General features: G+C 40.2%; 1 protein-coding gene across 13 annotated transcripts in view; it reads left to right on the top strand.

Annotated features, from left to right (window-relative positions):
• EBF1 (EBF transcription factor 1) overlaps nt 1-27,047 on the top strand; it is a 384,787-nt gene that overhangs the window by 10,418 nt on the left and 347,322 nt on the right. For all 13 annotated transcript variants that reach the window (XM_064484498.1, XM_064484499.1, XM_064484497.1 and 10 more), the window contains 2 exons: nt 9,376-9,449; nt 19,220-19,288. In XM_064484498.1, the coding sequence (XP_064340568.1) occupies nt 9,376-9,449; nt 19,220-19,288 (143 nt within the window). The remainder of the gene's footprint in view (nt 1-9,375; nt 9,450-19,219; nt 19,289-27,047) is intronic.

The following is a 27,047-nucleotide window of genomic DNA, read 5'->3' as shown; positions in this document are numbered from 1 at the left end:
CTTGATTGTGATTTTTAAATATTCCCTTTAAAATAAAGAAGATAATCTTCATAGATGCTGACTTGGAAGGTTTCAAATTAGGGTATGCATACATACTTAAAAATTATTTTTAGATAAGCCATGACTTAAATATGTTGTACCAAATGCACATTAATAAGCTATTGGGAGTTTTAGAATCTGCTTAACAAGAGCCAATTTAGTAACAGCTAATTTTAATTATTACTTTCACATGTTATTGTGAACCAACTAGAAAACATGAGGGTATGAAATGTATTTTTAAAATGGTAAATAAGTATCTACTGAAATTTATTTCAAGTTATTAGCCCAAAATACTTGGCTGTTTTGAAAATCTGTTTATTTTAGTCAATTGTTCAGAGTAAATCCACATTTATACTTTTAGTCTTATTATTTATTACTATTCTGATTTTTATCATTACATGAGATAATTTCTTTTCATTTGGACATATTGTATTTTGTTAAAACTTTTTTCCCCTGCCAATCAGAAAAACAAAAAAGACTGATTTCAGTAACTTAAAAAAAAAATAGTGTCAAAAGAAAAATGTCTCAAGTGGAGTTTTGTTTTAAAAAATTGTCTTTGGTACCTCAGATAACTTTTCCTGTCATTCTTACCATAGGAAAGAAAAGATAAGAGGGGAGATGGAAAGTATGAATTCTAGCACATACTCCTTATGGATTTATTAGAATTACTTTTTGAAAGATAAAAGCCCCACAAACCAGTAAATAAGACCTGTCTGCTTGTGAAGCTTTGGTCACTTAGATATTAAATTATAAGCAGCTCTACGAAGTGGACAATTGTAAGGAGCACAAACTTAGGACGTGTTTAAAGTGTTAACTTCTCTTTAAGCTTGATTTTAGGCCCCTAAATAGTGCCCATGAATTGACTGTCCCATTATGAAGTGAACTGACTTTACACTCCATCAGTGGAAGAATAATCTTGATATTTATCAAGTAGTACATCAAAAATCATTTTACTAACAAGGCCATAGAGCTTAAGAAAAACTACAGTTTAAGGCATTCTTTGACTGCTTGGTATCCTAAATTCTATCAGTCATAGGGGTGGGGGTGAGACCAGAACCATACATAGTTTAGTCATAGCAAGTGTGATAAAGTCATCTGCCATCTGGCTGAAAGTTAAATTTATAAATGGATGCAATTATATATTTTGGTGGGGAGTGACCTGAAAAAAGTTTTAAATAATTATCTGAAGGTGGTCTAAAAATAGGAAGAAGAAAAAGCTTTTTTGAGGCATACCTGTTTGCTTTCACAGGAGTTGTCTGATGCCTCCTCTGTAGCTTTTACTTTGAAAGGCAATCCCTGCCCATTATCCGGTTGCTTGTTCCTTGATTATGTGCTGGAAGAGTTAGGGAAGTAGGTTAGCTTCTTGTGTACACAGCTAATACAACAGTCTTCAAAAAGCAGATCAGTTTGAAGAAGCATAACCGTCCTTGGCTGTGACATAATTATTACGTTTTAGCCTTGGTGAGTAAAACAGTGGGTTCTCATCTGGCTTGAAATTATTCTATGCTGATTAAATACCAAGTCTGAGTTTAAATTTCTTCAGTTTTTGACTTCAGTTAAGTATGCAGTGACCCCTTCCATCAAAAGTAAGCCTTGATAAAAGCTGGCTGATTAAATGGTTACTCCCCTTTCCCCAGTAACACCCCCCCCCATGAAATTCTTTCAGATAGACTCAGGATTTTGATATTTATAGAGTGCAGAATGGAATAATTTCAGTGATGTGATGAGTTCTAATAACATCATAAAACTTGGAGGGGTTATCTAGACACAGTTGAAGTCTCTTCTCTTAACATTTTCCACCTTCGAGATGCAACTTTATGTGTATGATGTCATGCCTTTGACTCACAAGTTGGGGTTAAAACTGGAAGAGAATCTTTAGCAAGCAAAATTCAAAAATAGTTATGCGCCTTTATATTTTCATAGAATGTTCCTGATCTTGGGTGGAGTTAGCACCATTGAGATCAAACAGAAATGTACTCAATCAACCAAGATGTATTGGTATGACACAGTATTTCACACCTTTTCAAAGTGTCTCATTACACTATTTTGGGTGGTGACTCTTAATTTTGGATGCTACCAGGAAAGGGGAAGCTTTATTAGAAGTGAATGTGTAAGGATTTAAGCCTTCTTAGTCCTCTGGTTCTCTTATAAAACAAAAAGGATATAATGATATTTAAAAAATTTGTCCGCCAACTAGAAAATAAGAGGCTTGCTTTTGGGAAGGGTTGTTCAAAACCAAGTTTAGCTGGACTAAAAATAGGTTGTTTTTGTGTCATTGCTGTTTTTGGTATTCCATTAGTGAGCATGCAGAAAGGCCTGAAGGATCCAGAAGTTTATGGCTGTCGAATGCAGAGACCCGAATGAACCCAGTAGGGAAGGTCTGAGGTTTAATGGGGCTCATTTCAGATTTTCATGTAGTATTTGGAATATAATTATGTTCTGTGATTGCTTCAGTGAGTTAGCTTTAGTTTTTTTTTTTTTTAAAAGCCTTTAACTTACCTCCCCTCCTACCATCTTCCTTTGAAAAAAGTGACATTTTTATCACTTAAAGAGTAACAAATTCCACAAAGTTATCAGAAACAAAACACTCCCTGCCTCCAAACAAAAGCTTTTTTTTTTTAAGGGGGAAAAAATGGCCACGTAATCTTTATATGTATCGATTTGAAGGTAGGTGGTATGGTGAGGGGTCCTTTAAAAAGTCCCTGCACAGTGGAAAATCTAAGGCACAATAATCAGAAATGCTGTCATATTTCTCTTTCCAGCTAATCTTTATATGTTTGTTTTGATGTTCCCGGTACTTTAAGTTATTGATGCAAGTGCATTTTTTCCTATTGATTGTTTCATTATTTCCTGCCACAGCTACGTAGATTTGATTAACAACCCTTTCAGTTCATGGTTCTTCATTGGTGGATAAACACATTTTTAGTGTATCGATAAGTTCCAAAGAAATTCAGCTAGGCCAGCAGAGACGTCCTTCCATGTATCTGGAGAAACAAACAAACAAAAAAGAACAGGGCAAGTTTATAGTTAGGAGCCATATTTCAGCAGCGCTCTCTCTTCTTTGGTAACATGTCAAAAATGCAGGTGATTTAAATTTCCTTGCACATAGAGGAATGAAGAAGTTTGGAATTTTTATGCATGATCAGGACCTGTGTTTGGGAAAATGTAAACTCATCACAGTGGAAAATGTGTTGTTTGGAGTCTGGGGGTGAAAACAAAGCTGATGGTTTTGGAGAGATTGCCGGAGCCAGATGGCCCAGTGCTTCCCCAGTCTGGCGGTCCAACTGCTCCCTCCTGGATAATATACAGCCATTTGTTCGGGGATATTTACGCTAGAGCTGTTTCCATGCGAATGTTTGAACAGCATTAAAAACGAACATATTAGTCGTGATGCGTTTGTCGAACTTGTATGACTGCACGGATAGTCTGTTCTCGTGTCTTACACTGCTGAGAGGAAAGGAGGAGTGTTTGGATGCTGGTGAATTGTTTATACAGTTGTTGAGCAACAATGATTTGGTCTTAGTGAGTAATTAAAATATGTAAGCATTTGGAAACTAACGCAAGTGGTGGTAGCACCTACCTGGAAGCTTTGTTGTGAAAATTCAATGAATTCATACACGTGAGAGTGCTTAGAACAGTGGCTGGCGCATATTAAGTGCTTAATAAATTAGCTGCTTTTATTATTTTATTATTATTATTGCCCCGCTGTGTTGACAAAACCAGTTGTATCTACTAACACAGATAGTAAATGCAGCTGTCATATGATTGAAGTGTCTTTTATTATTGCCAGAAAAAGTAAAATATAGTATGGTATTGTTAGAATGATCCCGTTTTTATCGTGGTGTTTGGATTGCATGAGGGATTCTATTTCTCTGAGACGGGAAAGATGCATTCTAAAGCTAACTGCTTTTGGGACACACTCTCTTTTTATTCAAGGCTGTGATGTAACTGAACATGGTATCATTCCTTTGCAACTTTCCGAATTCAGTCCTGAAAACCGGCCTGCTTAGCTGCTGAGCTGAAATTACATCTTTGTAATGTGTTCACCAGTAGCCAAGCTGCTAATTGAAGCAAAATAATTTTTTATTTTATCCCACTATTAATTTTGGATTGCTGTTTGACACAATTGTTTATGAAATGTCAGATTAGTAGTGCTTTCTTTGGCACAGGTTAGTTTTTAACTAGGGTTCCTTCACCTACTGGAAATTTCTCAAACCACACTGGCTAACACTTCTTTTTTTTTTTTAAGTGACAAGCAGTGGAACTTGGTGGTCGAATGTAGTGATTAATATTACAGTGCATTGACATTGTAGGTGCTCATGGTATTTTTTCATTAGTTTCAGTTCTTGGTAATTTGCTGCCAAAGGCAGTTTGTAGTCAAAGGACACTTAACTTCCGGTTGAAGGAGGTACTTTGTACATTCATGAATGTGACAAGTTAGGTTTGGCCTTTTATTTTGTATTTGGAAAAAAGAGTGACGTGTTTTCAAGATGACTCTTGATTTAAGTGGAAAATTAGAAGTTTTTGTTAGTTATAAGTAACCTGATTACCTGTCTTCCTTCCTTTTTCCTTCCTCTTTCCCGCTTCCTCCTTTTCTTTTCTCTCCTTTTCTTTCATTCTCTCTTTCTGCCCTTCCAAACTAATGACAAGTCTCTTACTGTTTGTAAGCCAAGAAAGACTTCTAATGAAAACATTTTGTTCCTAAAACCCTTTCGGGTTTCAATGAAACAAAGTCAAAAGTATTCTTTGTCCACTTGCTTTTGGCAGGGAACGCAAAGAGTTAAAACTATCAGAAAAGTAAACAAAGAAAAGCTGTGCTGGATCCTCTGTATTTCCTCTGGCATCCCCTGGTAGCGTGATTCTGGTATACGTTCACCATGTATTTTTCATCATACCGTGTGGTCTTTATCCATAGCAAGTTTCAATTAACTTTTAAGATATTTTAGTGATATTTTAGAAAAGCAGAAGTGAACCACACTTCCCAAGATGCGTCTAAAACAGTGGCAACTGAGGCAGATTTTTTCTGTTAACTGATTTATTTCCTTTCAAAGATGGTGTAGGGTAATGTGTAATTGGGCATTTGAAATTAATGGCATTTTCTCCTCTCGCAGTAAACCTGGTGCTGTTGTTGTGTAAGGATGTGAAAGTTTAACAAGTCCTATTTTTCCTTCTTTCTTGTTAATTATATAAAAAAAAAATTCTTGAAAAAAAAACTCAATCCGAAAGTTAATAGAGCATTAAAAATAGTTGTGATATTTTCTTTATGCTTATCAGAGAACATTAAGAAAAAGGAGGCTAGTATATTCAGAAAAATAAATCCGCTCCAAATATGACAAGTTTTGACAACTTGTTTGTCAGTTTCACCAGGTTTTTAAAGTTGAGATGAAGTTCGTGCTGTTTATTCTTTTACTTTCCTTCCTGCACAAGCGTTCCTGCCACCTTAGGGATTTATTTGCCGTTGGCAAGATTAGCGTAAACATCATTTTCTACTTGATACCATATTTTTTTGTTTCTTTGGTTAGAATCTCAACTTGCTTCACCATCAATTCATTTATTTAAGTAATGTATTTTATATACGTTCTTTCCCCCTCCTGCCCATCTCTATACAGGCCTCCATCCTTAGTCCTGATAAGCACACTGATTTATTTAAACCACTGTTGTGTTTGTTTCTCTCACAGCATACTACTTTTCTTACAGTGAGCAGACATGTGATTTACTATGGAGGGTGGAAATAAGCCTTCTTCTTGGTGTTCCATTGTCTGCATCCTAAACCAGCTGTCTATTAAAATGGTTTCACTTAAAGTAGTCAATGCTGTTCATATGCTTCTGTAATCTCCCAGCTGATCCAGCCTCAATGAGCTTCACTCACACCCCACCGAGGCACATATTCAAATTAGAAAGAAAAGCAGAAACTTCTCCCTGAGTTGCTGTTCAAGGAGCCTTTTAGGCGTAAAATCTGGGTTTGCGTACTGTGACTCCATCTTGTCATGTGTACTAAATGTAGTTGGTAGAGGTTTGATGCGTGTGTGAGCTGGAGGGACAGCTTGGTGGCATTTTTAAGTCTGTCTTATTGTCGCCCTCTGCAGCAGAGACTTTCATCAAAATAGATTTATCCTGTTTTCTTCTGTTGAATCTCATCAGAAGTTTGATTTCTTGGACCCTACTTTTATCATTGTGTGTGTGCGTGTGTGTGTGTGTGAACGAGCCTTTTCAGTAACAAAAACTGCTTAGCGAGGGAGGTGTATCTGCCTTTGATGGAGTTCCACTTGATAGCTAGCTCTATTAGGCTGAGGCTCTAGATTACCCTATTTCCAGGATTTTAGTTCTCCTCCCCAAGAGAGGGCAAAGACTCTCCATGTCACTTGCTTTTATTTCAGAAGCCACAGAAGCAGCAAACACTTCTTTTTCTGTTGTTGATGTGCTGAAAACTTTGTTCTGTTGAGGCCCCGAGGAAAGGGACAGCAGAAACGTCATGGTTCCCCCCCTCCCCAGAATTCCTCACTTATTTCTGGGAAAATCCAAACTCATGCTTTCATTTTTCTCTGCTTGATTTAGAGAGTCTCCATTTTGACTCTGCTGCCAGAAGCGGAGTGTCAGGTTGATATCTGATAGAGAGGCACAACAGAGGCCCTGGGCCTTCCACAAGGGATGTTCAGTCACCAAAGATAAAAGCATGGGGCTCCTGGGAGTCTGCAGATCACCTGCTGTTTGGGGGCGCCATCAACATTTTTTCACTGCAGCATATCTTTAATTGAGCATTATCACGGGCCCACTGATTTCAGTAGAACCAGCAGCCTCAGTAAAAATAATATTGGTCTTATCTAGAAAGAATCAAAATGAGAAAGTCTGATGTAACTGATACTCCTTCCCCCCCAAAAAAGCCATTTTTTTTAAACAAGAGGGAAAACCCCATTAATACCTGTGAATTTTATTTATCAAATTACTTGTATTAGTTTAGCATGACAGAAAACTAAAGTTGAAACAGAGGTTGTCAGGGGTATTAAGAGAACATACAAAACATGTAGTGATAATAGGATTTCGCAGAAATGCATGATTAGAATTTTTTAGCACCGTGTATGAGATTTAATCAGTTGTTTACAGTGTTTCTTTGATTTTTTTTTTTAGCAGAGATTGCAATACATAAAGTAGCGAGATACACGTTTTGTTTTTTTAAAACATTTTCGATTGACTTAATGCATTTTCTTGAGTAAAGAAACTTCTTGGATATTTAAAAGGTCTTTTAAGAATGCCATCATCTGTGCATGCTAAAACTAATGGGTGAAAATTTGAGCAATACTGCATTAAAATAATCTAGATGATTTCCCCAGAAGACAGTTATGAATTACATAAGGTGAATATTAACTTCACAGTACGGGAATTTGGCTGTGATCTCTGGTGGCAGGCACCCCCGTAACCAAGTGGTCAGAGTTGACTGCCATTGATGGAGCTAGTTACAGTGTGATATGACACTGGGAGAACTTGGCATTGCGTCTGTGGTGTTCCAGCCCTAAGCTGCATAACTTTAAGTCTGAGGAGACATCAGACATACTCAGATTGAGGATATTCTACAAAATGACTGGCCTATATTCTTCAACAATGTCAATGTCATGAAACACAAAGGCTCAGGAATGTTCCTTATTAAAGGAGACATGACAACTGAATGCAGTAATTGGTATTAAAATTTTTCTTTTTTTTTCTATAAAGGACATTATTAGGTAATTGGAAAATTCTCAATAAATGTTTACATTAAGTTTTTGTATCAGTGTTAATTTTCTGATTCAGGCATTGTGCTGCTATGGTTATGTAAGAGAATTCCTTGTTTCAGGGAAGTACATACAGAAGTATTTAGGGCATGTCTGCAATTAACTAATAAATGGTTCAGGGAAAGCAAACAGACAGAAAAAAGAATAAAGCAAATTTATGAATTTGAGGCATCTGGGTAAAGAGTATTTTGGAATTCTTTATATATTCTTGCAACTTTTCTTTTAAGTCTAGAATTATGTCAAAATAAAACATTAAAAAAATACAGAATTATAACAGGCTAACCAAAAAAAGCTTTTGAAGGTCTAATGGTACAGAAATGTTTTCTCCTTATGCAGATACTTTTTAGCATTTTTATATTTGTTGCAATTTTTGCTTTGTAATGGAGTTAGGTACCATAAGCAGAGCTTGCTCCGAGGGTCTGCACACACTGTGTCATAAGCTGTCCCCCATCATTTATGGTTCTCAAAGACTCAGGTTCATAAACATAGCATGTTCCAGCCAACCACAAGTTAGTTGCTGCACTTCCTGTGTCCTATAAAAGGGTGGTTAGTCTCTGGTTAATTTAAGTAGTTTCATCACCAAGAAATTGAGAGTTATCTGAATGTGTGAAAGTAATTCTATCAACAATTTGAAGCTGTGTTATTTTACTATTATGCAGTGATACAGTGTTAAGTTAGTTAAAATGTATCTCCATGCAGAGCCTTCCTCTACTGAAAGCTGTGCATGTTTCTTTGGCCCAAGTGAGGACATGGAGATCTTCTAGGAAGCTGAGGTTCCAGGGAAGCTTCCTGGTGACCTTAAGCAAAATGTTTGTACACATATAACTGAAAGCAGACAGAAAATCTTCACTAGTGAGTTGGTTTGTGACTCCAGATTTTGAAAGTCAGATATGCTGTTTCTTAGTTGAGGGAGAGAACCATGGCTTAACCCTCCTTCCCCACCTTCCCAGCATGTGCTGGTGAGTATCGCTGTTAGGGGGGTATGTTTGGACCTGGAGGGCGCATGTTTTTGGCTTGTAGGTGGGATAAAGGGTTCCCCCTGATTGATGAATCATCTCAAACAGGACACAGTTAGCGAGGGGACTCATTAACCCCAACGCTCCCTTGTTTTCCACCAGTTACCGCTGGAGCACTGCATGCTGGAGCTGGAAACAGTAAAACAAGGCGATAAACACGAATCATTTAAAAATCAAATCCATGTGCTTTTCTGTATTTTAAATCACTAGTTTCTCAATCTGCTAAACCTACCAGATTTTTTTCCTCTCCATTGATTAGAATTATTTTTAATCTGAATTGAAAGGAGAACTGTGGTTGTCTTGATGACAACTCATACACGGATCCAAAGATGTGCTTCATAATAAGGTGGCTCATAGGACACGGAGGAACACACCCCCTTCCACTCGATTGGGGTTGACCCTTAACGACAGGTCTTGAAACAATCAGCCCAGTGAGGCCTTGGGCTCTGAAAGCTAATTGGCCTGTGGCATTGCTGGATGGTCAAGAACTCACCTGTGATAGTTTGTTCTCTGCTACTGGGTTCCATTCTTAGCTCAAATCTTGCCTTTTTTTACAGGCCATAGTATATGAAGGCCAAGACAAGAACCCAGAAATGTGCCGAGTCTTGCTCACACACGAGATCATGTGCAGGTAAGAAACACCTTGTTTTGTCCCTTTTAATTAGCAAAGAGAAGGTGAATTTGTATCCCAAATCTAGGTGAATTCAGGTCGATTTTTGGGTGTATATTTATCTTGCTTCTACTAGACAATCTAAAAAATGTTAGATGTGAGTATTTGGTAGCAACGTGTCAGGCATCACGGTGGTTCTCAATTATTTATTAGATTTCATCCTAAAAAGACATACATTTCCATTTTGAAATCACACTGTTAATGGGCACAAAGCATTGCCCTCCCCTTCTTCCTTTCAATCGGATAAAATACAATATAACCCTTTTAGTGTTAATTTATGCACTCAACTGCATTGCTAGTAAAATGAGTAAGAGTTCTATTGATGTCAGCAGAAGCCTCTGTTTGGATAAGACTTGAAAGTTACAGTTCCCCTTTTTAATTCTCCCACTTAAAAATATGGCCATCCGTGCACAATCATCATTCCCCCTTAAGCTGAGTGTGGTTGCTTTTTTCCCCTCTTGCATCTGATTTCTTAACCTTAGTTACCTTGTATGTAACTATGGCAGTGTAACTAATATTTCTTGCTGGTAGTGAGCTTTCGGAAGAATGGCAAAGATGAGTCCCTGAAAGGTACAAAAATTCATGTCGTCCAGAAATGAGTTTCTTTATTTTTTGCCTGAAGCTACATGTGAAACCGGGCAAGCAGACCACATTCACTTCCATGGCCTCAGCCAACCCTCCACATGGGAGAGAGTAAACCAGAGAACCGCCTTTCAACTTGCAGTTTCGGATTCTTATTCTTCGTAAAGTAACCCTGGGCCTTCGCTTCCGATACAGTCTGAGTAATTGGATAAAGCATGACGATGACACTCTGCATCAAGGAAGGGCTACTAATTGCTTTGTTAGCCACGCAGGCTCTCCTGGTACAAAGCATGCTTGGCTCCTGACTGAGACTGACCAGTCTGTTTGGGGCTTCCAGCTACCACATCGGCCTGGGTGGACTGTATTTGCTGCTCGTGGGCTTGTGGGCAAAGTGATCCGAAAACTCCACAGGTGGAAATAAAACAGGAAAGGGCTGAACGTGTTTGCTTAGCGAACTCCCCAATATTAACTTCTCTATATTTTGTATGTATATCAGAATTTCCTTTTCTTCCTTGAAAAACCATATTCTAATATATTATTCTAAAATACACAGGAGTTTCACAAGTTTTCGCTTCAGCGATTTGTAAAACTTGTTAATTATTCCAAAAACAGGTTGCTTTTCTCTAACTTTAAAGCAGTAAAAAAATCCAAAAGCAGAGTCAGATTTCTCAGAAGATATTATTAGACAAAATTAGAGTCATCCTGTATACAACAATCGCACAATTAAAGCTGAGTTACACTTTGCAGAATCGCACGAGTAGAAAGTATTCTGAAAAGCATGAAAACAAATGGCCTCTTTTGCATTACTATTTTTCCAGCCATATCTCTGTTTTAGCTTCCCACAATTAGCATGTCATTCAAATGAATCTTCCATGTCCTATTACATGGGATTCTAGCAAATAGGAGACAGACAGTAAGACAGATCTTAACCAACAGGCCAGCGAATATCTATAAATCATAGATTTGCATCTCATATCTGTACATGTTTGGACTATGCTAGAAATAATTCTATTCTTAAAAAGACTTAAAGATATATTATGCCTTTCACACACAAGCCTACCCGCTATTAATGCAGTTTATATTTTTTCTTGTTCTTAAAATTCATTGGTCCAAAGCTCTTTATTATGCTGGCTGGTGTGTTTAACTGCTTATGTTCTATTTTTCAGAAACATAAAAATAGCAAAAATAAAATTCTCAAGCCACTGAAGGCAAATGATGTTTGTACTGCGTGGCTAAGAGGGAAAAGCCATATTCAGAATGTCATCCTGCTAATGTTACAGATGACGGTTTTCCTGGCAGCCTATAGCCGTGTAAGGGGTACTGTTTGTTTACCAGACTGCCATGACCCTATTACACAAGCCTGTCATCTATTGTGTGGCTAACAGTCTTTTAAATTGCAAATCTGATGCTCTTTAGGGGGCTTTAGGAAAAAAATTCTCACTTTCCACACCATCCTATTTCTCTTGATTTCTTGCCTGTTGTAAGTGGAAGTTGGGATGTGCTGAATTTGCACCAGGGGTGCAAATGCAGGCTCAATTATAAGCATAAAATTAGAGTCTGTTCACCATTAATCAGCCTGGCTAATTGCTATGCACCACCATTAACCATATGGTGTGAAAGACAGCTTCCTCTCCCCAAGATGAAATTTCTTCATTGCAGACATGAAATAGTGAGGGCCCTGGATTTTAAAATAGCTTGTTTTAGATATTTAATTTCTAAACAACTTTCTGCAGTGCTTTCTATCAAGGCTAACGGCACAATAAAACTTTGCGTTTATGTCACAAAAGAGGTATATTTATAGCACATTGGAGCTATGGTAAAGGAGACACAGAATTTAGATCGGCAGGAAAGGGCTTGGGATGATTCTGTTTTGTTGTGGGCAAAGGAAAAAGAAAAATTAAAACAAACAAATAAACCAAGGAATTGTACCTTAAATCGTTGCGAATTTTAAAAATCTATTTTGTTCTTTTGAGAGGGTAGCCCCATTGCATGATTTGTCTAAAGGACCTGCCGTCATTGGATTATAATTATTGTCTTTCTTTGAGACAAAACCCCTTTGACTTGATGGCACAGCCCTCTTTCTATGGAATTCTGGGAGAGGTTCTGCACTTTTGGTAAACTGGAATCTATCACACCAATCATCATTACGTTTTGTTAATAGTCCTTTAAAAATATGGCCCCATGAAGGGTTTTTATAAGTAGGATTCATTCCACAAAGAATTTGATTACAAATGCATCCCCACACCCTGTGTTTAAAGTGTGACTGGGAAATGGAGACCATGCTTGGGAGGTGAGTGCAGGGCCCAGCCTCGCAGACAGGGCACAGCAGGTTGGCTCCCTTTCCAGTGCACAGGACGGCTGCAGGGACCAGTGCTCTGTTGAAGAAAACATTCTCTTTCCATTGTCAGTGCCTAACCTCTTGCGGACCATGCGTTCCCAGGGCTAGCCTGGTCCCTTGGTGTGGCTTGTTCTTCCTTCCTCTTTTGCTGGCTCATCCTGATTTTGTCCTTCAGGTTCCCACTGACGCGTGGTTCCTTTAGGAAAGCGTCCGTGGCCCGTGGCCTGAGTGAGGTCCCCTTGTTAGGCATTCCCGTGATATCCTGTGCTTTTCCTTCGTACCGCTCCTCACATTGTCACTGTGTGTCCAGGGCCTGCCTTCTTTTGCTGGACTAAGTGCTCCTTGAAGACAAAGAAGTTACTCAGTTTTCCTCTCTGCTTTGGTTGCCCCACGTGTGAAATGGGGAGAAACCACTGCTTCTCTCATGGGATGGTGGTGAAGGTTAAATGCTATAATCCCCATAAGTGCTTGTCACGGTACCTGACACCTAGTAGGCACTGAATGTCTCTTGTTATTATTAGTAGTAGCAGCAGTAGTATTAGTGGTAAGATTAACAGAAGCCAGGGGGAGGGTGTAGCTCAAGTGGCAGAGCCCGTGCTTAGCAAGCACAAGGTCCTGGGTTCAATCCCCGGTATGTCCTCTAAACATAAATAAGTAAATAAACCTAATTACCCCCCCCCAAATAAATAAAAATTAAAAAGAATAAAAAAATTAAAAATTTTCAAAAGAGATTAACAGAAACAGTAGAAGCAGTGGCAGCAGCAGCCGTGTCTTGCAGTGTCGAGCTAAGTACGTGGTGCATAGCTGCTCGGAGGAGCAAATGGTAAGAGAACCTTGAAAGGAAGTGAAGTGTCTACTAAAACATTAACATACTTTGCTTGCTCTTGGTGTGGTGGTTAAGGATATTTTCATTCTTTTAGCACCTACTGTATGCAAAGCACTGTGGCGTGCAGAGCCAAATGGAGCTGGCGCCTGCTGTAGGAGAGCCTCCAGGCTAGCCCAGGAGATGGGACCCGGGAGCAGGGAGCAAGTTAGACTGCACTGTGGGCCGGGGTGAGAGGTGAGGCCAGGGACCGCGGCTCAGGGAAGGGAGGATGTACTTGCAGGTGGTTGTAGCTGCAGGAATGGGGAGGAGGGTGAGACAGGACGGGGATCTTGGAGGATGCATGAAGGAGTGTTTTGGTCTGTTTGTGGGCGGTGCCCGCAGGATTTCCTAGGGAGAGGTCTGCAGATGGTGGGCCTGTGGCCTGGAGCTGGGCAGAGAGTCAGGGAGAAGGATCACGAACTTCAGGGATCTTTTCTCAAAGGTGAGAGGTGAAGCTGTGGGCTTACATGGGACCAACAAGGATGGGGGAATAGAAGGGGAAGAGACCGTGGGTACGTTCCTGGCGAAAGATCCTGTTTAGAGTGTTCGAGATTTACGGAAAAAAAAAAAAAAAAAAGAACCTTGAGCATACAGGGCATAGAAACAAAAGAAGGGAGTTTCAGAGACAGAGCGCCATTGTGTAGTAAGTGTAGGGAAATCCAGATGGACGTGAGGACTGAGAAGAGCACCAGGGGGTCACTGGTGAACTGCAGGAGAGGACGTTCAAATAGGCGCTGTGGCAGCAAAGCCAGGTTTTATGAGGTTCAGGTGGCCAGGAGTGCTGGTGACTGGCGAGGAGAAAGCTGGGCAGGGAAGAAACCAACTCTAGAGAAAACAAGGAGTGAGTCTTCCTCTTTTTTTTTAAGAATGGGAAAACTTGATAATATCAGTAACTGACAGAGAGGATGGACTTATTCTTATCACTGTTAATCAGACTATTTAGATAATTTACATATCTCACTCTCCAGCCACTTTGGCTAAATGGGGAAGATCATCTTATTTTTTTGTTGTAAAGCTTGGAGATGGAGACGCTGCTTTTCTGTGGTTGACAGCGCTTCTCCTTATGGGAAGAGGTTCCACATCCTGAAGATGAGGAGCTGCAGGTCCCGGGACCAGGAAGCAGGTCGATATTTCTTGCCCCGATTTATGAAGCTGCGTGTCAGACGCTCACTAGAGATACACCACGTGTGTTAGGCTGCAAAGGCTGAGACTCACAAGTGTGCTCTTCCCTGGGTGTGCAGAATTGTCCGAGGGGTGCATAGGCTTGCTGGGGAAAAGGCTGCTGTGTTTGGAGTCCACAGTGTATGTAGGTCCCCAGGTGCTGGGGACCCACTCCTGTGATGGGCCACATTGCTCTCCTGCTCCTTGGGTTGCAGGTCAAGAAGGGATGTGAAATAAAGGGAGTCCTGCTCTGTGACAAAGCAAACTAGGAAACTCCAAGTCCCCCAATAGACGCCTACTTTACGGAGCAAATGGCAGGTCTGTGCCTGGTGCGGTGCCTGGCACACATAGCGGGAGCCTAGAAAACGCCGTTTGGAAGGTTGAAGATCTACCAGTCACACAGCAATGAGGACGGGATTATCACTGTGATTTCTTTTGTCAACAGGGTAGCTTTTCCCTTGAAGTGCCTTTGTGTCTGTTGTTCCTTCCACTGCATTATTTCAGCCTGAGCCCTCTCCTGCCTTAAACACAAGTGAATCTGTTCTCGCCTTCATCCAGTCCTTCTTGGTTAATGCCTGTCTTGTGTGTGGTGGAGGTTGCTACCCACCTTTCTTGGTCCTTCCGTGTTCAGTAGAGGGAACTAGGGAGCAATTCAGCTTGGAGACGGGAGGAAAGAGAAGGCAAGAAAGACTGTCACGGGGAAGGAAGATGGGTCCTTACTCTGCTCGGCTCTGGGTTAGAACTAGGAAGCTTCAGAGGGTTAGATGTCAGTTCAGCCTAAGGGAAAATCTTCTTTCCCCAACTTGCAGTTGATTTTTAGTTTTTTAACAGGAAAATAAGATTGTGATTCAAAGCAGAAGACAGTGGGAGTATGGCAATAAAATATATAGCCTCTGTTCTTCCCCATGTATTCCACTTCCTGTAGGTTATTTCTTGGAAGGGTCTATTCATTTACTCAAAAAACAAAAGAAGCTTTCAGAGGGCCTCCCATGTGCTGGGCCCTGTTCTAGTTGCTGGGGAGATAGGGATGAACAAAACGTAGAGGCAAGAACCAAACAGTCTGAGACCCTGTCCTCATGGAGGGACAGACAGTAGAGAAGCCGACAAACACATATGTGATGTGATGAGTGCTAGGAAGGAAAGTGAAGCAGGATAAGGGGCTCACGAGCTCTGCGGTAGTCAGAGGCCGTGACTTTGTGCAGGAATTTGAGTGAAGTGAGAATGTGAACTGGCTTGTGACAGGTTGTCTCTTCCCCTCCCTCCCTCCCTCCCTCTCTGTCTCTCCCTCTTTCATTCTGTTCTCCCAGAAATGGGATCGCATCATACATACTCTTCTGCAGCGTGGCTTTCTCAGGTCACAGTATGATGTGGACTTCTTTCGATAATGGTGTATGCAAAGCCACCTTCATTCCTTTTAATGCTGCACCCAATTCCATACATACATGTGTACGTGTGTACACGTGTGTATTTGTATATGCATATATTTTTAAAGTGGGCTCAAACTGTAGACACTACTTGGTCGCCACCCCAGATGCAAAGCAGAGCCCAGGGATCCCATTTTGGGAATGATGACTGGGTGATGCAGTGACATGGCGTGCGAGGCAGGAAAACTCTTGGGCTATTTTAAATAGTTGCAAAAAGTTTTTTTTTTTTTCTCTTAATGTTAAGTGACCTCTAGCCCTTTATTCGTATTTTCTCTCTCTCCCTTTATTACCCCCATTTTATTTCTAGTCTGTCCTCCCTTCTACATTTCTTCACATCTGCCGTTTGCTCTGGGTCCCTTGGGGCTCAGTAGAGAGGGGTGGTTCTCACTTCGGCTGTGCTTGAGTTCATCTGGCTGAGCTCAAGGGCACTTTTATTTCAAGGGGATGAAGACAGTGCTTAAGGTGAAGGACAAATCTCAGGCCTAGTGTGGCGCTTGTTTGGGCGAGGTGGCTTTGGTGCATGGGGTGGGGCGGGGTGACCCCTCCTTCCCTCAGTCGTGTCTGCTCGGAGGGTCGGCTTGGCTTCCTTTGTCAATCACCTTCCTGTTTTCTTGGATTGTATTTCCCCCAGAACATTGCATTCATTCATGAAGTCATTCATTCATTCATTCATTCAGTCAATATTTGAGCTTCTCTATTCTGTCCCAGGCCTTACACTCCTCATTAGGTAAATAAAATTGACAGTGTGTTCTTTCATGAAGCATATGGGTTAGAGGGGGAGGGGGGAGAGGAGGAGAAAGACAGTAACAGAAAATACACAGATATGTATGTAAGAATAAAATTTGCACTGTGTATAGTGCCCTGCAAGGAAAAACCAGGAGAAACCTGTCTGGTGTCAGGGCCAGCCTCTCTGAGGCTAGCTAGAGACTGAGGCCTAAAGAGGGTCAGGGAAGAGGCTGGGGAACTGGAGAGGGCTTGGAGGAGGGGTAGTCTGGGCTGGGAAGCCTGCCTGGGCCCAAACCTGAGGTCAGACTGAGTGTGGCCCATCCGAGAGCCTGAAATTGGCCAGTGAGGTGGGAGCTTGGCAAGTCGGAGGAGAGCAACAGGAGGGTGGGAGGTGGCCTGGCACCATGTCATGCCATAGACTTATTCTGAGTGTGCTGGGAAGCCGTTAACAGGTCTTGCGCAGTGAAGGGACATGGTTCCATTGACCTTTCGAGAAGATCACTCTGGCTGTTGCAGTGAGTAAAGAGTGGAGGCAGGGAGGCCAGATGGGAGGCTACTGCAGAAGTCCAAGCGAGAAATGCAAGTGACTTGGGAATGAGGGGAGAGAGTCACATGGGCTTGAGATGTAGATTCCAGTCTGAAATTATCATCACGCGAGTTGGAAGAGTCCCTGGAGGGCCTTTATTCTGGGCAGGACAATGGTGAGGGTTTGACTAGTGGGGTTCTGCCTAATCGCTGTTTTGAAAAAGAAAGGGGAAAAAAATGGAAAATAGAAAGGAGAAATAGGCCTTTCCATCCATGTCTTTTCTCACTGGGTAAAGGGGACTCGGGCTCTGTCAACCGGCTGCTTTTGGAGACCTGTGCTCCCGCACTTAGAGGTGGGTACAACAATCGCTCCATTTCACAAAGGAGGAAGTTAAGACTCCAGCAGGAGGAATACCTTACTGGAGGTGACACAGACATCTCCGATTGCAAAGCCAGTGTTCCTAACCACCGTGCTCTTCTGGCAAGCCTTTGAAATATAGCTGTAGGTGGTGAGAATACAGGGATGGTGGAGTTTGGGTTTTGGATTATTTTTCTGCACGCGTTCCAACCACTGTACTTCTCGTTCCCTTGTTTCTTTATCTGTCTCTTAGGTATTGGGATCCCTTGGGCTTCCCATCCCCGAAGTGCTAGTGTAGCAGAACTCAGACCAGGAGGAAAAGTTTCCTTGAACCAGTAAGAGAGAGAGGCTCTGCAGCGGGTGGAGTGGTTTTAGCTGGGACCTTGACAAAGGAGATAAAGTTCTTGCTGTTGCTTTCTGCAGATACGAGAGACAAACAGACTGAGCATCAGATTTGGAAGCTGAGTCTCTTCTCAGAGATAGGGTTACAGACAGGAGCGAGACTTCCCAACTTTGGGGAGGAACTCCCTATGCAGGCGTGTATTTCTGGGTCCTGGAAATGAAGTTCAATGTTTGGTTCTCCCCAGCAGCTCTCTAAATTTAGGCTCTATGATTCACCAAGTCTAATGACTGTGTGTGTGTGTGTGTGTGTGTGTGTGTATGTGTGTGTGTGTACATACGTGTGTGCTTGTGTAAGAGAAAGGGAGAAAAAAGTATGCATTTTATTTGTGGCCCAGGGTAATAAATAATGCTCAGATAACTCCCTCATCTCCTTGACCTTGATGATCAAATACATGCTTTTATAGTGTGCCCCTAGGTGTAGACTGGCCAATGGACACATTTTTTAAATTTGCAAACAAGTCTCAGATGGATAGTTTTCCACTGATTACGGGTAATTTTCTAAAACCCTAATTTTTCACCCTTTAGAAGCATCTCAGTTTAAGAAAAAACTGGCAACCTTAAGGTCACAGCTGGGGTGGGATTTTGATAGTGGATGCCTTCCGTTTGCCCATGTCTGCCCTTTCTCGGACCTAATAAACAGCGTCCACTGTGAGGGCTCTGCTAACCTTTGGATCAATTGTCCATGATGCTCCCAGAAAACGTAAACAGTGGCCGGTGCAGGGCACAAAAGCCAGAGGACCTGCGGACCTCCACTTTTATCTTGCTTCTTTGCCTTAATTATTATGCTGCACTTTTATTCTCACGAAGATGGTTTGAAAGCAAACAAAGTTTCAGGATTTGGGGAAGGCTGTGGTGGAAGGAAACATTTCCCATAAAAGAGAAAGGAGAAGAAAAAGGAATCCATTTAATACAAGATGACTGGAGGGGGAGAAATCACTCATACCTCATTATTGACGCGTTCCACACAATTAGTGTGATCTTGAGGGAAGAGCGTGTGAGCCACCCACAACCCGGAATATTCTCATTGGGTAGATGTAATAACAATGCATCTCCCAGTGAACCCTTCCAACGCCGCGGGCAGTGATGGGGAGACCCCATCTTCGGGCTGCCAGTGCTGGCTCTGTGAGAGTCCCTCTCCCTCCCTCCTTTGTGCAGGGAGAGGTTAAGCCTGGCCATTAACCCATAGGTGACCCAAATAGAATTTTCTGTCCCAGGGATCCGTTGATTGCCAGGTATGGCTTTGTGGTAATTCCAGCGTTCGCAACCCAGCAATTTGAACCTTCTGTCTGCCTAAATGACGATTTTACATTGTAATGGTTGTACTAAATCCTCTCGCTTTTTGCTCCATAGCCGCTGTTGTGACAAGAAAAGCTGTGGCAACCGAAATGAGACTCCCTCAGATCCAGTGATAATTGACAGGTAGGGATGGTTCTACTTTCACTGGGTCCTTATTCCTCATTATAATGAAACACCTGCCTTGTGTGGCTCGTGGGTGAGGGTTAGGAAGGCATGTGGCCGAAATGTGCCTGTTGGTCATGACTTCAGCTGCGCCGAGCTCTTGTGATTCCTGGGAAAGCCATATGGAATGTACTTTGGAGGCCTGTTTTCTTGGATTGCTCCAGTTTTGTGTCTGATTCATGCTCCTAAAGGAATATTTTCTTCTTTCTTTACTTTCTGTGGCTCAATCTTCATGCTGTGCCAGGAAGCTTCAGAAATAAAATAATAATAATTTGTGATTTATGAAATGTGGTTGGATACTTATAAATATTTAAGTTTTATTTGAAAAATGTTTGAATCATTATCACTTTTAGCTACAGTAGTTCTGTTGGATGTAATCCATCTACATTTTAAGGTTTTATTTGTGCATAAAAGCAGCTTTAAAGAGATCTGTGAACCAAGATTTTCTACAGTTATTTCCCGGGTTTGATTGTAGTTCATACTGCATTGTAAGTTGATTAATTTATCCTGCTTGTCTTAATTATTGTGTTTTTAAACAGATCCATATTACTAATCTGACATGACCAAGTAAATCACTGTAGAACAGTAAATCTGTTTTAGTTGTTGGGTGCAATTTCGAGTCAGTGTGTGCACATATTATGCAAAGTTGCATTCCAAATATTCGTTTTACATTTTAATTATTGAAATTCATTGTATGGAAACATGTATGATAAAGCATTTGTTACATAGCATTACTCATTGAGAGTTAAATGGCCTGGAAGGTTTATAGATACTGTCAGTTGTCAGCTAAGAAAGGAGCTAGCATCCTCCACTAGCTGGAAGAGTCTTGCAAATAAGGCTGACTGATCCCTCATTGAGAAAAGCAGCGTCTGAACAAAAGTCCCTTTTGAGTCTGGTAATACTGATTTTTGAGCTACCCACCACCCTCTTGCCCCATCTTTCCAGTTCTCTACCTTTTGGGAGCTTGCGCTGCCATTTTTCAGTTAACTGAAAAAGCGTTTGCTTCATTGTAATTTATGTCGAAACATCGCTTGTTGAATTTGACTTTTGGGATTCTTAAGGCTTAAACACAATTTTGATTGCCGAGTAGCTTTATAAAGCTTACATGTCAATCAGATATTTTAACTAAGTATCTTTCACTAATATTCACTGAAAACATATACCATTGCTTGGTAAATGAGGATGAATAATTTTGACGCCGAGTTCACATCAGCAGTTTCGTGTAGTGAAGTTGTGTGCTGCCCATGGAGTTAGAATAGGATGTTCTTCTACAAAAGCAGACATGCGATTCACATAATTTCTTCTGCAATGGCAGATAAATCTTCAAATGAATAAGGTAATAAATAAATACAAGCTTTGTGTTATTTGTTTCATTTAAACAGCTCTTCAAAATACCATTTGTTAAGCAAGTTTTTCTAACCCTTCTGTTAGAAAGTGTTCTGATGAAGGACCAGTCCAAATAGTCCTCGAAACTTTGAAACTATCAGCATTTGGTTCTGCCACACAGTTTCTTTTGGTTTAGATGATGACAAGAACCTTACTTTGCCACCAGCAATGAAAACACTTTTTTTTTTTTTTTTTTGCTTTTGAATGGGTTAAGCTTTTAAGTTCTTCGTTTGGTTTTAAGCCGTGACTCTGATATAGGAGGTTGATATGACTGTGGTTTGAGTAACATTTGATTTTGACCTGTTCCTGTGGGTTGCGATGGCATAAGAAACTTGACTCAGCAGCGCTGTAATTAGCCCGGCCCGTGTTTTTGAAACAGGATTGGGTTACCTGGATTGCATTAGGGCAGCTTCTATTGTTGCCGCCTTGCATCTGTCCCAGTAGGGTACTTAAAACCTTTTCTTGGCTGGGGGAGTTCAAACAATTTAGGCAAAATAAGTATGTACTTTATACTGTTGGTGGCTTTAGAGATATTACTCATGACATTTATCCTTTTCATTTTTTTTTTTTTCCTTTTTGGTTTGACAAAGTAGAAAACAGTGTTAGCCAATCTTGGTCTCTTAAGAGAGGAGCACTTGAAAAAATGGTTGAAACCCAGGGTATCTGCACGGGTCCCAGCATATGTTAATTTGCTGGCTGCTGCCACCGTCTCCCATGAACTGTCTTTTCAAGCAGTGATGCCAGCTGATATGCAAACCCCCATTCAGCTATTTTCATTTGCATCTGAGTCTTCAGAATTTATTTGTCCTTCAGTCTGCCAGAGGTTTTAAAAAGCTCCAGTCCTGTCTATGCTGATATGTGAAACTTCCATTTTTAACAATGAGAGGAGAGAGAAACAACAGGAAAAGAACTTACACAAGGAAAGGCAAAACAGAAAAGATTTTTCAATTCCATAAAATTGCTGCAAAGGGAAAAAAATATGATGGCAACCGTGTTTGAATTTCATAGTTTCCAATTTGATCCTATATTACCGATTGCATAATATGTGCGTTACGTGCTTGGGGTTTGATTTGCTTTCAGATTTATGATTGTGAATCCCTGCATATTTTGCAGACATAGGTTATGGGACCTGCATTCAGTAGCAATAGTAACTGTTTTTACAAGACGCATACAATATGCAATTATAGAGCTGAGGGGACAGGCAATCCTTGTGTTCGGATTTAGCATAATTTGAACACGCAGTCACCTTTTGGGCACCAATAATTTTTACCTCCCTTTGCTTGTCCTTCGGATTTTGGAAGAACACTGCTATTTTTATCAGTCAAAAGACTTTTAGCAGTGGTTATTCAGGAAAACTATTTATAGGATTGATAGAAGAGGCTTTCTGGTCATACGGCAGTGGTGCAGGATAAGCTATTTCTGTGCTAAATTTTGGCTGCATTATTGCTGCCAGTGGTGTGGGGACATCAGCTTGGCCTACTCTATGAAAAAAGTGAAATGAACAAAATCAGAAGTTCAATACTGTGATTTAGAAATGGATTTCCACTTCATTCTTTTATCATAGCATACGACAAAGTAAGAAACATATGACCCAAACTTTTTTTTTTTTTTTTTTTTTTTACAATTGTGACAATTTGTCAAATCTCTTGGAAAAAGTTTGGAGGAGGATTTCTGTAAGTGTACGAAATGTGCATCTGGGGTTGACCGCCAGGCCGTATTTCTGCCTGATGCCAAATGGCTTGATTGAGAATTATATAAACTAGGCTTGCCCACTGATCTCGATATTTGAGTTGTGCAGACACGGGAAAAGTCAAATATGTTATGTTTAATAGCTGATGACCAGGAACTAATAACAGCAAATTTCATTATCGTTGAGGTAAAGGGCTATGTGTGGTAATTATTGTTAAAGTGAAAAAGCAAAAAATGACTTGCAGTTATTGGATTAAGGTGGAGACTGATTTAACATATTCACATAGTAACTCATATTTGAATTTAAAAGGTTTGCAATAAAATTCGTGTTTAGAAATTGAATAAATTGTAGTTTTATTACCACATTGGATATCCTTGTGTCCTAACCTTTTTCCTTGGAGTTATCTTAGTTCAATAAATAAAACCTCATTAGACTATTCCCATTTCAACGAGTTTATTAAATTTTGCAGGAGTAATTAGCATAAGCTGTGCTAATTTTTCTGGAAGACTAATGAGGGAGGTTCTTAATTAGGTTTACTTTATAAGAATCAGAAAAGATGATAATGACAAAAGTCACATAGGGTAGTCTGAATTGGGAACCCAGTTTTTCTGAATCTGTAAAAAAAAAAAAAATTCCATTTTCTAGGTGGAAATTTCTTTATTAATGCTTGAACTGAATATGTGAAGTGTGCAGACTGTTATTCATTATCTAGTTAGTTAGGATCACCATCCATTTCTAGATTTGCTTCAAGAAACTTTATTTTCCAAACTTGGACTCACTAAACTGCCTTTGAACAATGACACAGATGAATACAGACGGTCTTACAAAAACATTTCTTCCTCCATATTATGCTGTAGGATTCCTTTCGCATAGAATCCTCAAGTTTCCGGCCAGATCTGTGTCACTTATGTCCAGTGGGGCAGGAGAGGGGACGGCTCGGCATTTGTTTGTTTGGCTTTTCAGTTTGAGATCAGTGTAACTGATGAGAGTGTTGGGCCACTAAATAAAAGGAGAAAATGAGAGGCCAATTCTTTATTTCCATTTACTGTCGATCCTGAGAAGTTGACAAGTGGGGTTTTTTCTTTTAATAGATAGAAATAATAAAGGATGCCACTCCTCCTCGAATTACATTCTCCGGTCTCGTGCGAATCCGGACATAGTCCTTTTGGGATATGTTGTGGCTTGAGTAATCAGCAAGTTTTGAGTTTCTCACCGCCAATATTAAAAATGTAGATTTTAAAATCCCACCAATTAATATAACTCTAAAGATTTTAGGTTTACTTATTGCAGCTTTAACAGACCTTTCTTTTGCATTTGTAAGAATCTCTGTACCTGTGTTTGAGACGTAAGCCCTGACAAGCAAAATTAAAAAAAAAAACAAAAAAACCCCCCCAAGAATTCTGAAGCATGAAAGACCTAGCCTGTTTGGAACTAGTTCTTCAGGCTACATTTACCCAAGGGTCTCCTAAAATAAAATAAAATTAAAAAAGCCCCCCCCTTTTTTTTTACCCTCCTAGAATTTTCTTAAGATCTTCCATACCTAGATCCCTTTAACTTAGGTGACACTGATTGGGTTTTCTTTATGATTGTCGTCTGAAATGGAATGTTTAGGAGTGAGAACATGAGAATGGCCATTTTACCTGTTGATTTACATCACACTTGTTCAGAGAAACAATTTTGTTTAAGATCCATTCTTCTTCTAAGAGGTATAAGTGCTGTGATAGGTTTTCATAAAAGTGCAGTGTTGTCTTATCACCAAGCTAATTTCTTGATTAAATTGATCCAGATATATTTATATAACATATATGTCATCTGTATAATAGGAAAACTTCAGAATTAGGGTATAATTTAGTTGTTTTTTTTTTTTTTTAACCGTGGAGCAGGATGGGATCTATTCTAAGTCTTAAGATTGTGAACTTATCAGGGCCCCTCAGCAGTAAATGATTTTTCTCTATCTTTTATCATCAGACATCCATCCCAAAATTCACAACATTTTTTTCTTTATTTTCTGTAAAAAGAAAGTCCTCAACTAACACGAACATAAATGTACACTTCTATTAAAGTTGCAAATGAGGCTTTTAGAGTTTCATGGCTTCATTTCATCGACCTTTCAACTTACTGTTTTGGGGCTTCATCCAGTTTTTAGAAGAACCATGAAACATGATCACTCTGTAGGGGACACATATGGCTATCCGAGGCTCAAAGAACCAGACATAAAAATAACATTTCTCAGAATTCTGATAAGCCTTTTTTATATCACTTGATTTCCTAACTTTGAATCCTCTGTTAAAACAAAAGGAGGAGGAACCCACCCTTTAAAATTGCCGTAGGCAGGATAATTGCTGTCCCTTTGGTTGGTCTGAGAGCTTTGCATTTTTCCCAAAGTGAGAAGCCAGCGCTGACACTGAGCATGAATTTATGGTTGTTTATTAACCCTTCCTGTATTTAAACATTTGTTTTCTCAGTGGGAATTCACGTGTGATTATTAGCGATGAGACTTATGTGAGAGTCGATCATTCTAAATTTTATCACATATCAGATAATACCATTCTGAATATGAGATGAGCCGGTACATTTGTGTGCAGTTTGCTACCGTGATAAGAAAATAATGAATACAATCCGCTAATAGCAGTCTGTATTCCATTTACTATCAGCTATTCCCAAATACACAACCAGGATACATTCAAATGGATTTCGAATATGCTGACAATATATCATAATGCAAAGTACTTTTACATGATATAATACTACTGCAGACACTGTATAATGAACAACAGTGGTTTTCCTGTAAAGGAAATAATGGCAGCCACTTCCAAGAAGTGCATTTAATGGAGCTTCAGAGAATCAGCAGTGCATGTGTGTAACTGGCCCGGGTGTCAGCCCATGGTGTGGGTTTTTATCCCGTGTCATCATAACTTTGCTTTTGTAACAGTTCAGGAAACATACAGAAAAGCAGTACAAAGTCCCTTGTGTGTCATCTGACAACTTTGCACAGTCAGTTCGTGATGAGAATCTATCACTATATTAAATTTGCTTTTACTTTTCTAAAAGAAATTGCTTAGAATGGAAAAAAAAAACAAACCCAACCCTCCCCAAGTGCAGCTCTCCATTGATAAATCCCCCTCGTTTTCCCCTACTGCCTGTACCTGAAAAACTCTTTAATAAAAATTGACCAAATTTTAAAGACTCCATTTAGAAGCTCCTGCGTATAAAGAAATGGCATTTTGGTCATTTTAACTTACATCAGGTATTATCTGAAATAGACTATTAATTTTTTCCTTCCCCTGCCACTGTCCCATCCGTCCTTTTACAAACTGTGTAACTGTATACCATCCTGGACAATATAAAAGTGACCTAAATACTCCAATTGCAACCAGTGAAATATGGTGAACAGTGCAGGTTTGTCTTTGGTCGCTCGCTGCCTTGAAATGTGTGGGTAGATGGAGATTAATCTCCCTAGCCAAATCTTCCTCCGGTTACGAGCCTTTGTCCAGGAGCAAATGAAGGTTTTAACGTTACCGTACTTACTGTAATAGAATTTTAATTGCCTTAACCCTGCTAATGTGTGAAGCTGAGTGTGTATCTGTGTTTGTGTATGTGTGTGTGTGCACGCATATTTTTCACGAGGAGGGGAATCAAGCCAAAAAGAAAAAAAAAACCCTGCATATTTTTCATGGAGGGGCAGGGGGTCACATATGGTAAATGATGCAAACTTAATGAAACTGGTTCTGGGGAAGAGAATGCCATTGGCATTTCATCCGTGGAATGTATACTACGCTTTCAGTGGGAACAGAGTGGTCTTCAGTGTGCTTGGGGGATTTTGATTTTTGAAGGCAAAGTGCTTGGTTCCAGTTCCAAACTTGCCTCCAAACCCTACTTGGAAAGACTTAGCTAGACAAGCTGGCAAATTATATAGCTCGATCCCACACAATGACCTCCAAAATGGCACTCGGTGACTGTACCATCCTGCTAACTGTGGGAGGCACAATAGTTTTGTAATAGAATATAAAGTAATAGTGTTAGCCAACACATCTTTAATAAGATATTGTTCGTGCCTTTGCCGTGTGCCACAGAGCAGGCTCTCACTCGGTGGGCCTTTTGATTCCTCTCAATAAGATTATTTCAAATACTCTAATCCTGAATCATTGACATGAATACAAAAGCCGAGTGACATCTAATAGATGCCTCTTAGCTTTGCTTTTCCTCTTGTTCCTTTCCTTTTTCTTCTCTTTTTACCTGACAAAAAGCTTATAGACACTTGGGCTCTGTCTCTCAGTAGCAGCATGGGGGGCTCCTCATGAAATATAAAGGAGGAAAAAGGACTGACAGAGGCCCGATAAGCTACAGAGTGAAGGGCCGTAGATTAAAAGTAAATGCCAGTAAATCCTACCCTGTACACTTACTTGTTCTTTTATTGTTTTCCTTAACACTTTCAGTGCCGAGAGAGTGGGGAAAAAGAGAAAATAGTCATCAGATTGCTCGTGTGCATTTATTAATATGGACACGGCCACCAGGCATAGCGTATAGGGTTTGGGCAAGAGTCTCAAATTTTGGCTCATGTCAAGGTTATAGTGGTTTAAAAAAAATGCCCCTTTAATCAATATCAAGAATCCCTCAAGAACTTTTTTTTGCTTATCTGCTGCT

Source organism: Camelus dromedarius, chromosome 3 (genome assembly GCF_036321535.1).
Source record: "Camelus dromedarius isolate mCamDro1 chromosome 3, mCamDro1.pat, whole genome shotgun sequence".
Taxonomy (NCBI): domain Eukaryota; kingdom Metazoa; phylum Chordata; class Mammalia; order Artiodactyla; family Camelidae; genus Camelus; species Camelus dromedarius.
The sequence above is the reverse complement of the archived record's forward strand: the minus strand, read 5'-3'. Positions and strand labels throughout refer to the sequence as shown.